The following is a 14,687-nucleotide window of genomic DNA, read 5'->3' on the forward strand; positions in this document are numbered from 1 at the left end:
AGGTTGATGAGAGAACGTTGTCAAATGGAGATCCAGCTCTTCACTCGTATTCAAACAGAAAGAAGGTTCCTAACCAGATGGGGTAAGGCCAGAGGTAGTAGCAGGATGGGGTAAGTAAGAGAACTAATTTTTTTCTTTAAGAATCAATTTTATCATTATCTATACCTTCTGGTAAATTTTTTTTTGATTTTTTAAAAAAAATTATTTTACTTATTTAAGAGAGAGAAAGAGGAAGATAGACAGAGAAGGGAGAATGAGGCCCAAAGTGAGGTCAGGGGAAGAGACTGAGTAAAGGAAAGGTGGAGGGAGGGCTAATCAAAATCTAAGAGGATGCAAATAAATCATATGGAATCCTCTGGTTTCGGACAATGAAACACTTAGGAGCCATAGATCGTTATTAGAAAATTTTCAGTGCCAGGGATGGGATACCTCCAGTGAGTTGTTGGCCAGGGAGGTCCCTGATGCCCCCAAAACATTATAGGCCATTACTGAAGCCCTTGGTTTCCTACCAAGAATAGATGGTAAGACCCTATTGCTGAAGACTTCACATACATGGGCTGCAAAGCCACTAAGAAATCCTGCTAGAACTGAGCTGATAACCTTCTCCATGTAGACCAGTAGACAGAAAGCTGGAAGAACCCATTCTACATGTAGTTCAATAGGAGAAAGAGATACCACCAGTGAAGATACTCAAGAATGGGCACTGCAAGCCTTATAATTGGCCAGCCAGACCAAATGAGCCAATGGGTGCAACAGTGGCACGTCTGTCATGGTGGAAACCAAGTGCCCTCCAATTGGACTGGAGGCCTGCTCCATGGGGAGAAACACATCCCTGATACTGAAAACTTAAAACAGGGGTTGTCATGAGCCCTAGGGTTATAAAACCTGCTGATGTCTGGAAAAATGTATATACTATGCTTATCAGACTGCACAGTAAGCACTTCTCTTAATATTTATACCCTTATATTAACGCTACTCTCACTTTGGGTAGAGAATCTTCTCTTTTCAGATGGCAGTGACTTTGGGATGACTCACAAGGTATCATAGTACTTGAAAGAAGTGACTGGAGTACTGAGTAACATCTCGATCACACCTTCCAAGGCTCAGGGTCTAATGCAAAAGAGGTGGCAGAAAGAATGTGGAGCCAAAGGAAGGGTAGGACTCCGTACAACGTGCTCCCTCCAGACATAAAATGGCCTGCATATCCATGACCTCATAGTGCCTGACACTACCTACACAAGACCATCATAAGAGGAGGAAAAGACCATGATATCAAAATAAAAAAAAGAGAGACTGATTAAGATGGGGAGGGGATACGATCGAGAATGGAATTTCAAAGGGAAAGTGGGGGGGGGGAGGGAGGGTATTATCATGGGATACTTTTTATAATCATGAAAAATGTTAATAAAAATTGAGAAAAAAATTATTTTACTTATTTGAGAGAGAGAAAGAGGAAGATAGACGAGAATGAGCATGCCAGGTCTTCTAGGCACTGCAGAGAGACTCGAGACACATGTGCCACCTTTTACACCTGGCTTGACATGGGTACTGGGGAATCAAACCTGCATTTTTTGGCTTTGCAGAAAAGCGCTGTAAACTGCTAAACATCTCTCCAGCCCTGAGTTGTTTTTAATAAAAAGATTATACTCTTATATCCCGGCTCCTCTGCCCAAATTCTACTGAGAATCTTGCTGGTTGGGTTTATTGGTATTCATTGTGGGGTACTAAAGGACTCTGCAGGGGTAGGGAAGGGAGCCTGCTGCCTCAGGCTATTCCCACCCAGCCTGAGGCTCTTGGATCACTGGTTGTAGGAGGCACCTGGTGTGGCAGGGTAGCATTCCTTCTGGGTTGACATGGAGTAGGGGCTCCAGGACTGTTCAACTGTTCCCATGGAAGCTGCAAGCCCCTAGCATGGCTCCAGGGCCTGTCTTGGTTTTCCTTAGATTGCATCAGCTCCTGAATGGCACATGTCATGGCAAGTCTGTCTCCAGCCCCATCTCCCCACAGCCAACGTGAAGCAGGCGGACAAAATTCACTGGCTCCCCAATCATGGTCTGCTCTTCTCTTCTCCTTTGACCTGGGTTTCTCTACCATACAGCAGCCCAGTTTGTGCCAAAATTCACTCATATTCTCTGATGGTTCCAGCTTCACTTCACTGCCAGCATCCACAGATACCTCTTGCTCTGGTGCCTTGAACTTGCTCCTCACTCTCCCAGACAGAACAATGCCCTGGGTTCAGTCTACTGGATGGGTCTGGAGAAGGTGGAAATCCTCAAGACCCTTCCTATGCAATGGTGATCAAGTGTCTCAGACCAGGGTCACTAATGGGGCCAGCAAGAGGCTTAGACAGGCAGGAATAAGGTTACATCTTCTTCAGATTGGGAATCCTGCTCCTCTTACTTCAAAGTGTCCATCTGTTATGAGCATGTAAGGACCAGCATATGGTCCAGGGCCAGTTTAGGATAAACAAGTTTGTTGTGAGAGTAAAAAATGCAAAGTCAAAGCTTGTAAGCAAAAGTAAGACTAACTGTGTGCAGTGACGTAGTAGAGATTAGCAGATGTGTGTGTGGAACTATTGGATAAGTATTGGAAGGTATAAAAACCCCAGCTGCTCAGCAACCATTGTCTCAGTCTCCCGACACTATGACTGACTGAAAGGTTACTCAGCAGTCCTGACTGAGACCCCCACAGTACACATCACCGATCTGAATTCATCAGCCCGACACTCTGTCCGAATGATCATCCGTAAGGCAGAGCACTAGCTTATGCCAGCGGACCAAGACTCGGCTTGGAGCGCAGCTCGAACTTCGCGTTGGTCAGGTCGTAAAACGTCGTAAAACGTCGCAACTCAAATCTCGTGTTGTCAGGTCGTATACATGTTAGACTCGTTAGAAATATTCTTGTGGGGCTGGAGAGATGGCTTAGCGGTTAAGCGCTTGCCTGTGAAGCCTAAGGACCCCAGTTCGAGGCTCGGTTCCCCAGGTCCCACGTTAGCCAGATGCACAAGGGGGTGCACGCATCTGGAATTCGTTTGCAGTGGCTGGAAGCCCTGACGCGCCCATTCTCTCTCTCTCCCTCTGTCTTTCTCTCTATGTCTGTCGCTCTCAAATAAATAAATAAATAATGAACAACAAAAAAAAAAAAGAAATATTCTTGTGTTAGTAATGTAGCGATGCATAAACCTTGGTTATATATTATATTAGCTATAATATTATTTGTGATAGTTTGGACTTCCTTGTGCGTGACTTTCATCCCAGTAAACTCCTTTGCAAGTATACCAGTGTCTGAGTATCATTGGCCTTCGCTGGTGGATTCCTCTCAACCAATCATCTTTGAGAGTGCTCGCGACACAATCTCCTGGTGTCAGCCACTCTGTGTTCTGGCTTGCTATCTACCACTCTTAATTTATTTGATCACCATCAAAATCTTAACCGCCTTGTTGCCTGTTGTAGTCAGGTTCATGTTACTGGCAGAAATCATCTGACCAAGAGCAGCTTGTGGGGAAAAAAGGAGGTTATTTTGGCTTACAGACATCAGGAAAAGCTCCACCTTGACAGGGGAACATGATGGTATGAGCAGAGTAGACTTCATCTCCTGGCCAACATCAGGTGGACAATGGAAACAGAAGAGTGTGCCAAACACTGGCAAGGGGAAACTGACTATAACACCCATAAGGCTGTCCCCAACAATATATCACCTCCAGGAGGATTTTAATTTCCAATTCCATCAGCTGGGAACCTAGCACTCAGAACACCTAAATTTATGGGGGGGCACCTAAATCAAATCACAACACTCCCCCACATAATTTTGTAGGTTTGTGTATTATTTGCAAGGCGAATGAGAGAGAGAGAAAGATGGAGAGAGAGAGAGAGAGAGAGAGAGACAAAGAGAATGGACACGCCAGGACCTCTTACCTCTCTCAATGAACTCCAGATGCATGCACCAATTTGTGCATCTGGTATATGTGGATACTGGGGAACTGAACCAGAGTTGCCAAGGTTTCCAAATGACTTTAACTGATAAGCCACCTCCCCAGCTCTTCTCCTACACCCTTATCAGTACAATAGTCTCATTTTCCTCCTTGACACAAGCCCCTTTCTCTCCATCCTTTATAACACCTTCACTGCTGTCCTTAGGAAGTCCAGCTGTATGATTAGCAAATGGCTCTCTGCTTCCTCACTGACTGTTCCTTTCCTCTTCTGGCTATAACCGTAAGGTAGATTTCACTGGAGGACACAGCTTCCCTTGATCTCCAGTTGAAACTTCAAGCAGTGCTTGGATGTGAGGATACGATTGGGAGTTTCTCCTTGCCTCTTCCAGTTCTGTTGAAACCACTACAGCTCCCTTCCTATGTGAAATCTCTTCCTCTTTAGAAGCTTCTGCTCTCTGCCACCTGTTCCCTGGCGCTGTCCCCTTCTTACCATCTAAATTTTCTCTTGTTCTAAGTAACCCGTAATAGTTATGTTAAATTCTTATTCTTGAGTTTTTTTTAAAAAGATATTCATTTATTTATTATGAATTCCACATACATATACATATACATATATATGCACATATATATGTATATATATGTATATATATATATATATATACACACACACATATATATATGTAGATGTATATATATACACATACATATATGGAGAAAGAGATAAGAGAATAGGTGCACCAGAGCCTCCTGTTGCTGCAAATGAACTCCAGATGTAGGCACCATTTCATGCATCTGGCTTTACGTGGGTACTAGGTGATCAAACCTGGGTTGTTCGGCTTTGTAGGCAAGCACCTTAACCACTAAGGCAACTGTCTGGCACCTTGAGTTATTGTTCTCTGTCACTAGACATGAACTGCCTATGGCTTGCTTCTCCTTTCCCTGTCTTCTTCCACTTACATTTCACTTCAGTGACGTGTGGTCACACCTACAACTTTTCATCACCTATGTAATATCGTACATCTGAAACCACTAATTTTTATATCCCATTCTTTGCCCCCTCTCTCCTGTGTCCATAGAAGCATAAGTGCTCCTACTTTGCTGAGTCCTTCAAGCCTCTTGTCCTTTCTTTTAAAGGTGGACATGTAGCTCAATGAGAGGGCACTTGCCTAATATGCATAAAGCCTTGTGTTCAAACCTAGTACCACAGAAACAAAAAAGAGCTTGATCTAGAAATTGCTATCTGGAACTAGGAGGGCATAGCTCACTGGTGGATCATGTGCCTAGCATGGATAAGGCACTGGTTGCAATCTTTAGTGGTGAATTTACACACACACACACACACACACACACACACACAAAACCTGTGGGCAGTAAGGTTTGAACTCTGAAAGTAAGAGAAGAGAGGCTGAATCATCCTGCCCTTGAGACTGTGACACAGACTCACTTCCCAGGTCAGACTCACTATATCTGCCCTTGGATTTGTCTGTGAGTTGTGACTATACTTACCTCTTGAGTCAATTAATAATTTAGACCTGTGGGTGGTCAGAAAACTTACTTCTCGAGAGTTAACCTGTCCCATATAATGACTCATCACTAAGACACACACATCCAATCACACTTTCCTGCTATAAAAGTCTTGTGCTTCAAATCATCAGCCTTTTAAGGCATTTTGCTCCCTCATCAACAAACCTTGACTGAAAGCTACTATGCACTGGTTACGGACTGCATACCTGAAGAACATCCACTTACTCAGGGGAGAAGGAGAAAAATCTTATAAGCATATACCTTACAATAAAATCCAATGAGTGATATTTGAATGTTATTTGGCAGCAGATGGAATGTGTGATTACTTGGGGTTAGAGTAGCGAGGTCAGGAAAGACTTGAGGAGAGCTCAGTGACTTGTGCTAGATTTGAAGAATGGATCAAAATGGACCAGATGGGAGGAACCAGATGGGCATCTCAGGCAGAGGGATTTTAGTGGAAGGCTGGGAGCCACAGAGCCCTGATGTACAAAGTGGAGATGAGATGAGACATAAAGAACTATGAGTATTAGTTGTAACTCCTAGCGAGTACTAGGTGTGCTATGGCCCTTACTGGTACTTAACATGTAATTATGTTAATATGTAAAAGAACCTAATATAAGCACATATAGATACATATCTATAACTATGTAATGATGATGATGATGTATATTTTGGTCTCCTAATAGTCAGTGCCTGCTATGCCTAGACTGAAAATAATTGACAAGGGCTGGAGAGATGGCTTAGCAGTTGAGGTGTTTGTCTGCAAAGCATAAGGACTCATGTTCAACTCTCTATGTCCCATATAAGCCAGACACACAGTAACTCAAGATTGAACAAATGCATGGTGGGGTGGGGGGCACACATGCATCTGGAGTTTTGGCTGCAGGGGCTGTAGGCCCTGGTGTGCCAATTCTGTCTGTCTCACTCTCTCACTCTCGCATAAAAAAAGGCAGTCTGTTGGGCTTGCCTCAAAATAAAATTAATAAATATTTAATTAGTGAAGAATCTATAAAAGAAAATAAGGGGCTGAAGAGATGGCTTATTGGTTGAGCGCTTGCCTGTGAAGCCTAAGGACCCCAGTTCGAGGCTCGATTCCCCAGGACTCACGTTAGCCAGATGCAGAAGGGGGAACACGCGTCTGGAGTTCGTTTGCAGTGGCTGGAGGCCCTGGCGTGCCCATTCTTTCTCTCTCTCTCTGCCTCTGTCTTTCTCCATCACTCTCAAATAAATAAAAATGAACAAAAAAAAATTTTTTAAGAAAATAAGGATGTATAGGACTGACTTTCATAATGTTAAGACAGCAGCGTAGAAGGAAGATACTTTGAGGCTGAGGTAGAATGATGGCCATGAGTTGGAGGCCAGTCTGGGCTACAAGGTGAGTTCCAGGTCAGTCTGGACTTGAGTGAAACCCAGTAAAAAATACTGTTTCCAGACCTGCCCTGTAATAGTAATCTCTACCTTTGGACTCCCACGAGTCTGCAGAGTGAGCTTAGGAACAACCCTAAGAAACTTGCTGAGCACTGCCCGTCCAGATTTGACTCCCTCTTTCTGGTCCTTCCCTAATACAAAGGAGCAAGGGAAACCTGGGTGGCTCACACCTAAAAGCCCAGCACTGAGGAGGTGAAGTAGGAGGTCTGCCTTTGGTTCAAGACCACACCTGGGCTATAGAGTGAGTTTCAGAGCAGCTTCACGTAGAGTGACATCCTGCCTTAAGAAAGGCACAAAGGTTGGGCTGGAGAGATGGCTTAACGGTTAAGTGCTTGCCTGTGAAGCCTAAGGTCTCTGGTTCGAGGCTCGATTCCCCAGGACCCACGTTAGCCAGATGCACAAGGAGGCGCATGTGTCTGGAGTTCGTTTGCAGTGGCTGGAGGCCCTGGCTGACCCATTCTCTCTCTCTCTATCTGCCTCTTACTGTCTCTGTCTGTCACTCAAATTAAAAAAAAAAAAATCAACAGATACTGTAAACAAACTCCAGATGCATGTACCCCCTTGTGCATCTGGCTCACGTGGGGCCTGGGAAATTGAACCAAGGGTCCTTTGATTTTGCAGGCAAATGCCCTACCTGCTAAACTATCCCTCTTGCCCCAAGAGTCAGATTTGTTGTTGGTGGTGTTGTTGAGGAAGTGTCTCACTCTAGCCCAGGCTGACCTGAATTCAGTCTGTAGGCTCAGGCTGGTCTCGAACTCACAGTGATTATGCTACCTTTGCCTCGCGAGAACTGGGATTAAAGGCATGTGCCACCACATCTAGTAAGATTGGGATATTTTAAAATTATATTTTTATTTGTTATTTAAAAGCAGAGAGAGGGCTGGAGAGATGGCTTAGCGGTTAAGCGCTTGCCTGTGAAGCCTAAGGACCCCAGTTCGAGGCTCGGTTCCCCAGGTCCCACGTTAGCCAGATGCACAAGGGGGCGCACGCGTCTGGAGTTCGTTTGCAGAGGCTGGAAGCCCTGGCGTGCCCATTCCCTCTCTCTCCCTCTATCTGTCTTTCTCTGTGTGTCTGTCGCTCTCAAATAAATAAATAAAAAATAAAAATAAAAATAAATAAAAAATTTAAAAATTTTAAAAAAAGCAGAGAGAATGGGGACTGCATACAAACTCCCAATGCATGCTCTACTTTTTGCATCTGGCTTTACGTGAGTACTAGGGAATCAAACCTGGACCTGCAGGCTTTGCAAGCAAGCACCTTTAACCACTGGGCCATCTCTCTGGCCAAAAGTTAGGGGTTTGAGGCCAGGCATGGTGGTGCATGCCTTTAATCCCAGCACTCAGGAGGCAGATGTAGGAGGATTACTGTGAGTTTTAGGCCAGCCTGAGACTACATAGGGAATTCCAGGTCAGCCTGGGCTAGAGTGTAACCCTACCTCAAAAAAAAAAAATTATGTTTTTGAACTGTGTTTTTGCCATTAACTATCTGAATGGCATTAAGGAAGTCACTTACTTCTCAGCCTTTGGTTCTTCTGTGTAAAATGAAGGTGTTACAATAGGTGGATGCAATCTCATTTCTGTCTCTCAGATTCTAATTTCTCAAGTGGGACATAGCATCAACTTCATGGTACCCTACTTTTGTTTGTTTGTTTTTGATGGAAGGTCTCACTCTAGCCCAGGTGACCTGGCACTTACTATAGTTCCAGGTTGGCCTCAAACTCATGGTGATCTTCAACCTCTGCCTCCCAAATGCTGGGATTAAAGACAATCCTATGTAATGCTGCATCTCTTATTCCAAAATCAGTGAATTCTCAATTTTTCCTTCTGTTTTCATATTTTTATTCATTTATTTGCAAGCAGAGAGATTGTGAGGCAGAGAGAGAAAATGGGCATGCCAGGGCCTCATGCAATTGCAAGCCAACCTCAGATTCATGTGCCACTCTGTGCATCTGGCTTTATGTGGGTCCTAGGGTGTTGAACCTGGGCCTTCAGTCATTGTAAGTAAGTGCCCAAACTGCTAAGCCATTTCTTCAGCCCTGAAAAGAAAACTTTTTTTCTTCTTTGGCCTAGGAAACTGTCAAGATTATTAATAAACTGAGAAATACACCACATATCTTTATTCACTCAAAAATGCTAGTTGGTGCCTATTATGCTGCACAAAGCATTATTGTGGTCAACCTTACAGCACTACCCAAAGCAAACAAAGTGACACTTCTCATGAAACCCACTTTCTTGTGACTTGCTTCTCATAACAAATTAATCTTTCAACAGCTTAGAAGAGCAGAAGTGGTGATCTAAATGGCTTGAGTGCTATGATTTGTAACAACTTTTGAATTAACAAAAAATTAAAATCCAAGCCGGGCGTGGTGGCGCACGCCTTTAATCCCAGCACATGGGAGGCAGAGGTAGGAGGATCGCTGTGAGTTCGAGGCCACCCTGAACTCCATAGTGAATTCAAGGTCAGCCTGGGCTAGAGTGACACCCTACCTCGAAGAAAAAAAAAAAATTAAACTCCCATCCAAATGGCCATGTTCTTGGTCTGGAGAGATGGCTCAGCAGTTAAGGTGCTTGCTTGTAAAACCTTATTACACTGTTTTGTTACCCTAGTACCCATGTAGAGCCAGATGCACAAAGGCACATGCATCTGGAGAGCAATTGCAGTGACAAGAGGCCCTGGCACACTCCTTCTCTCTCTGCTTGCAAATTAAAAAAAAAAAAGCAAAACAACAACAACAACAAAAAAAAACCCTATGCTTAGTTTCTTGTAGTTAAAAAAAATATATAGTAAGACAGACGTGGTGACACAGGCCTTTAATGCTAGCACTCAGGAGGCAGAGGTAGGAGGATCACCACGAGTTCAAGGCTAGTGTCTACAGAGTGAGTCCCAGATCAGGCTGGGATACAATGAGACATATTACCTTAAAAAAAACAAATAATGGGGCTGGAGAGATGGCTTAGCAGTTAAGCATTTGCCTGTGAAGCCTAAAGAACCCTGGCTCAAGGCTCAATTCCCCAGTACGATGAACGCCAGATGCACAACATGACACATGATCTGGAGTTCATTTGCAGTACTGGAGGTCCCTGGAGAGCCCATTCTCTCTCTCCCTCTCTCTCTCTCTCTCTGTCGCTCTCAAATAAATAAAATAAAAATAAATAAAAAGAAAACAACAACAGTAAAAAAAAACAACAGGTGTTTCTTGGTGTGTGAATACACTAAGATATTTCCACTCATGAATTCCATTCAGTTTTAAGACACTAAATAAAACTGCTTAAATATTTCTTGAAGCACTAGAATTTAGTTTTCTCTGTTCTTACAATTGATTATTTTTAAAGTATTATTTATTTATTTGCAAGCAGCGAGAGATAGAAGAGAGACAGAGAAAATACGTTACCCAGGGTCTCGAATCACTGCAAACAAATGCCAGAAGCATGCAACACTTTGTGCATATGGTTCTACATGGGTGTTAGGGATTCAAACTCAAGTTGTTAGGCTCTACAGGCAAGTGCCTGAACCTCTAAGCCATCTCTCTAGCCCCCAACTGATTTTTTAAAATGGGATTTTAGAAACATAGAACATATGTCAACTGTAAAAGGCTTTTTGATTTTTATTTATTTATTTTTGTATTTCAAGGTGGGGTTTTGTCTAGCCCAGCCTGACCTGGAATTCACTCTGGAGTCTCAGGCTGACCTTGAACTCAAAGAAATCCTGCTTCCTCTGCCACCCAGTGCTGGGATTAAAGGCGTGGACCACCACGCCCAGCTAAAGAATTATTTTTCCTAAATGTGGTGGTGCACGCCTTTAATCCCAGTATTCAAGAGGCATAGGTAGAAGGATCACCATGACTTCAAGGCAACATTGACACTCCAGAGTGAATTCCAGGTCAGCCTGACCTAGAGTGAGACTATGCCTCAAAAAAAAGGAATTATTTTTAGTTCATAGAGAGATAAAAAGGAGCAGAGAGAGAGAATGGGCGTGCCGTGGCCTTCAGCCACTGCAAATGAACTCCAGACACAGGAGCCCCCCTGGGCACATGCTTGTGTCACTGTGCGTCTGGCTTACATGGGACCTGGAGAAGGAAACATAAGCTCGCTCTTTCTTTCTTTCTCTTCCCCCTTCCTACCATCCTCCCTTCCTTCCTTCTGTCTTTCTTTCTGGTTTTCAAGGTAGGGTTTCACTCTGGTGAGGGATGACCTTTACTATGTAGTCTCAGGGTGGCCTCAAATTCATGGAGATCCTCCTGCCTCTGCCTCCTGGGTGCTGGGATTAAAGGCATGTCCCAGCACACCCGGCTCAAACATGAGTTATTAGGCTTTGCAGGCAAGCCTCTTAACCACTAAGCCATCTCTGCAGCCCTACTGTTAAAGAATTCTTGATGGGACTACAACACAAACATGATATAAAATCATGGTCAATGTACCTCTAAACAGACATCTATATTCATTGCAAAATAAATAAGTAAACTCATCCTCAGGGCAAAAAGAGGTATATATTGGAGCTAGGAACAGGGTTGAATAGCTAAAGGCACTTGTTTACAAAGCCCAACAGCCTGGGTTCTATTCCCCAGTACCCACATAAAGCCAACCAGACACACAAGGTGGAACATGCATCTGGAGTTCATTTGCCACAGCAGACTCTGGCATCTACACACACTCTCTCTATATCCCCTCATCAATAAGTAAAAAAAAAAAATTTTTATATATACAATATGTGCATATTAACTACTTAATTTAGATCACCAAAGTATAACATTATTCTATTTAATTGTGAAACTGAAATATAGAGTTTACAAACTTTGAGAACCTCAGCTTGTCATTTCATAAATGAAAAATGAGAATTAAGGACAAAGTCAAGTTAGGGAGATGGCTCAGGGTGAAAGTGCTTGCTTGCAAACCATGCCAATCCAGGGTTTGATTCCTGACTTCCTACGTAAAGCTAGATGCACAAGGTGTCACATGAAGCTGGAGTGTATTTGCAGTGGCAAAAGGCCCCGGAGCACCTTTCTGTCTGTCTCCCAGCTTACAAAAAGAAAAATATTTATTTAAAAAGACAAAGTGGACAGGTGTGGTGGCACATACCTTTAATCCCAGCACTTGGGAGGCCGAGGTAGGAGGATCACTATGAGTTCCAGGCCAGACTGAGAGTACATAGTGAATTCTAGGTAAGCATGGGCTAGAGTGAGACCCTACCTCAAAGAAAACAAAGAAACTTAAAAGACAAAGTGATGTGTCAAAAGCAAAATCAAGGGTACTTATTAACAGTGAAGTTGTAACAAGAACCCAGCTGGAGAGATGGCTCAGTGGTTACAGGAGCTTGCTTGCAAAGACTAAAAGGCCTCAGTTTGATTCCCCAGTACACACACAAAGCTAGATGCACAAAGTGGTACATGTGTCTGCAGTATGTTTTCAGTGGCAAGAGGCTCTGGTATGCTCATTCATTATGTCTCCCTCCCTCTCGCGGTCTCTCTTTCTTTCCCTGTTTGCAAATAAAGGAATAAAAAATCTTTAAAAAGAAAAAAGGGATCCAGAGCTGGGGCGATGGCTTAGCGGTTAAGGTGCTGGCATGCGAAGCCTAGGGACCCATGTTCCACTCTCTGTATCTCACAAGGTGAAGAGAGCCAAGGTTGCACATGTGCACAAGGCAGCAGAAAAAGTGGAGTTCCACTGCACTGGCTGAAGGCCCTGACATGCTAATTCTCTCTCCCATTTAAAAAAAAAAAAATACCAAAAACAACAACAACAAAAAGAATCCAGGCCTGCAGATTCTCTGTTCAGGAATTGAGTCCCTCATTAATAATGCTGAGAGTTTTAACAAATCAAGGCTTGGGAGACAGTACCCTATCCATTTGAAAGACACCACCAGTTTGGATTAAAGGTAACACACCTAATGCCTGTATATACTTCTCCAATGGGTCTGCAATTGACATTACATGGTTTAGAACAACTTATTCAGACTACAGCAGATAAAGCTCATGTAGGGACATGTATGCAGGAGCTCACTGGTAAGAAGCCTGTTCAGAATTTGGAGTGCCTTCCCTTACCTAAAGGACTTCATTCAACCAGGTAAGTCTGAAATGGCATGATTATTACCCTAAGAACCATTTCAAACTAAGACCAAATCTCCTTTTAGACCTGAACCCTCCGAAATGGCTGGATACCTCCAAAGGCGTGCCAGAGACACAACCAGAACACTACTGAGTTCCTGTCATGAGGCCTTGGACAGACAGGGCTTATATGAAGAGTAGTATAAGCCCCTGAAAACACAATCTCTTGAAGTCACAGATGTTAACTCTACCTCATCCGTCTCCCAAGTCCTCTGTACTTATTAGTAAAGTGATGAATGAGGCCAGAACGTGTGTGTCTTAAATGTTGGCTTTTCTGGAATCAGAATTCACCAATTTTGAAGGATGAGTTAAGGAAAACCCATCAACGGTCTCCTCTCCAACTTTACACCGCAGAGGTGACTTCAGCTTCCCTCTGGTTTCCCCCTTCATGTAGGCCTCCAGTTTGGGAGTAATATTCTATGTGGATCATTAGTAATGCATACTCGGTTGGAAAAGTTTTCAAAACATGTATGGTAAGAGCAATCTTGCAAATTTAGTGTTAATTTCCCAAACCTCGAAGTCTAGATTGACAGGGTACCTACTCAAGTAAAATGTACAGATTTGGGGTTTGCAGCTTCGCGTGCCCCGGACACCCAAGCAGCTTCAGGTGAACTGGGGTCTCGGTCAAAATCAGGTTCCCCAAGGTAGACCGAAATCATGATTCTCAAATCTTGCCCTCAAGGCACTTGGCTGGTGGTGTTCACAAAAGGCTGTTAAGGTGAGGGGCTTTCTTTAACGCCTCCTGGAAAACGGCGGCTGTCTGGTTGGACTCCAGGGAGGCTCGTCAGCGGTCTGGAGGCGAACGCTTGGCTGGGTGGGGGCGGGCGGGTGAGGGCTCCCGCCCAGCCGACCCCCGAGGGGAACCTAGGCTGCCTCCCCGCCCTCCCGGGACCCGCCTCGCTCACCGAGGTGGCCGCCGGTGACGGTGACGACGATCTGGTCCATGAACACCGCCCGGAAGCGCACGTCCTGCTCGGAGCAGCGCTGGCGAAGGGCGCGCAGGATCTGCACCTGCGGGTAGTCCTCGCGGATGCGCCGGTCCGTCAGGAACCAGACCTGCGAGCACATGGCGGTGAGCGCGGCGGCGCCCCGAGCGACGCGGAGCCGCCCGGGCAGGACTCGGCCTCTCTCTCCCTGGACCCCGCTCTCAGCGACCGAGATGGACGCTGCCGTCCCGGGCGAGCGCCGCGGCTCCGCTGCCGGCCCGCGCGCCAGACGCCTCTGCAGCCCTGACCCAGCGAATCTGCCCCGGCCGCTCCGCGCCGCCGCCGGCCCGACAGCCAATCAGCGCGCGGCGGTGGGCGCGGGCCGGCGCGGCCGGCTGCAGCGGCGGCCCCGGGGGGCGGGGCGGGGCGGGGCGGGGGCGCCGCGGAGGGACAGGCGGCGCACCGAGCGCCCCCGGCCGCCGCGGGACCCCGCGCTGGGCGCGGCGCCGCGGGCCGGGGTGGGCGTGGCGCTGCCGGCCGGGGCTGGAGCCCACCCCAGTGGGCGGGACCCGGCGGAGGCCCTGGGTGTCGAGCCAGTCGTGCGCGACGGGCAGCAGACGCGCCCCGAAAGCGATGCGGATCGCTCCCGGCTTGGGATGCCAGCAGACCACTGCGGAGAACGGGTGCAGGGACTCCGGGATTCCCTAAGGAGACCAAGGGGCCTGGCAAGGTCACGCGACTAGGCCCTGCCGTGGCACCCTGCTCTTAGACAAGCCAT

At 45.8% G+C, this 14,687-nt stretch overlaps 1 protein-coding gene and 1 pseudogene across 1 annotated transcript in view; both read right to left on the minus strand.

The window, feature by feature from the left end:
* Positions 1 to 14,051, minus strand: part of LOC101609724 (N-acetylaspartylglutamate synthase A) — a 37,157-nt gene extending 23,106 nt beyond the window's left edge. Inside the window, exon 1 of the mRNA XM_045149936.1 lies at positions 13,889 to 14,051. Coding sequence (XP_045005871.1) covers positions 13,889 to 14,051 — 163 coding nt within the window. The remainder of the gene's footprint in view (positions 1 to 13,888) is intronic.
* Positions 1,765 to 2,127, minus strand: LOC123460910 (annotated as a pseudogene).
* Positions 14,052 to 14,687: the final 636 nt, after the last annotated feature.

Source organism: Jaculus jaculus, chromosome 5 (genome assembly GCF_020740685.1).
Source record: "Jaculus jaculus isolate mJacJac1 chromosome 5, mJacJac1.mat.Y.cur, whole genome shotgun sequence".
NCBI lineage: Eukaryota > Metazoa > Chordata > Mammalia > Rodentia > Dipodidae > Jaculus > Jaculus jaculus.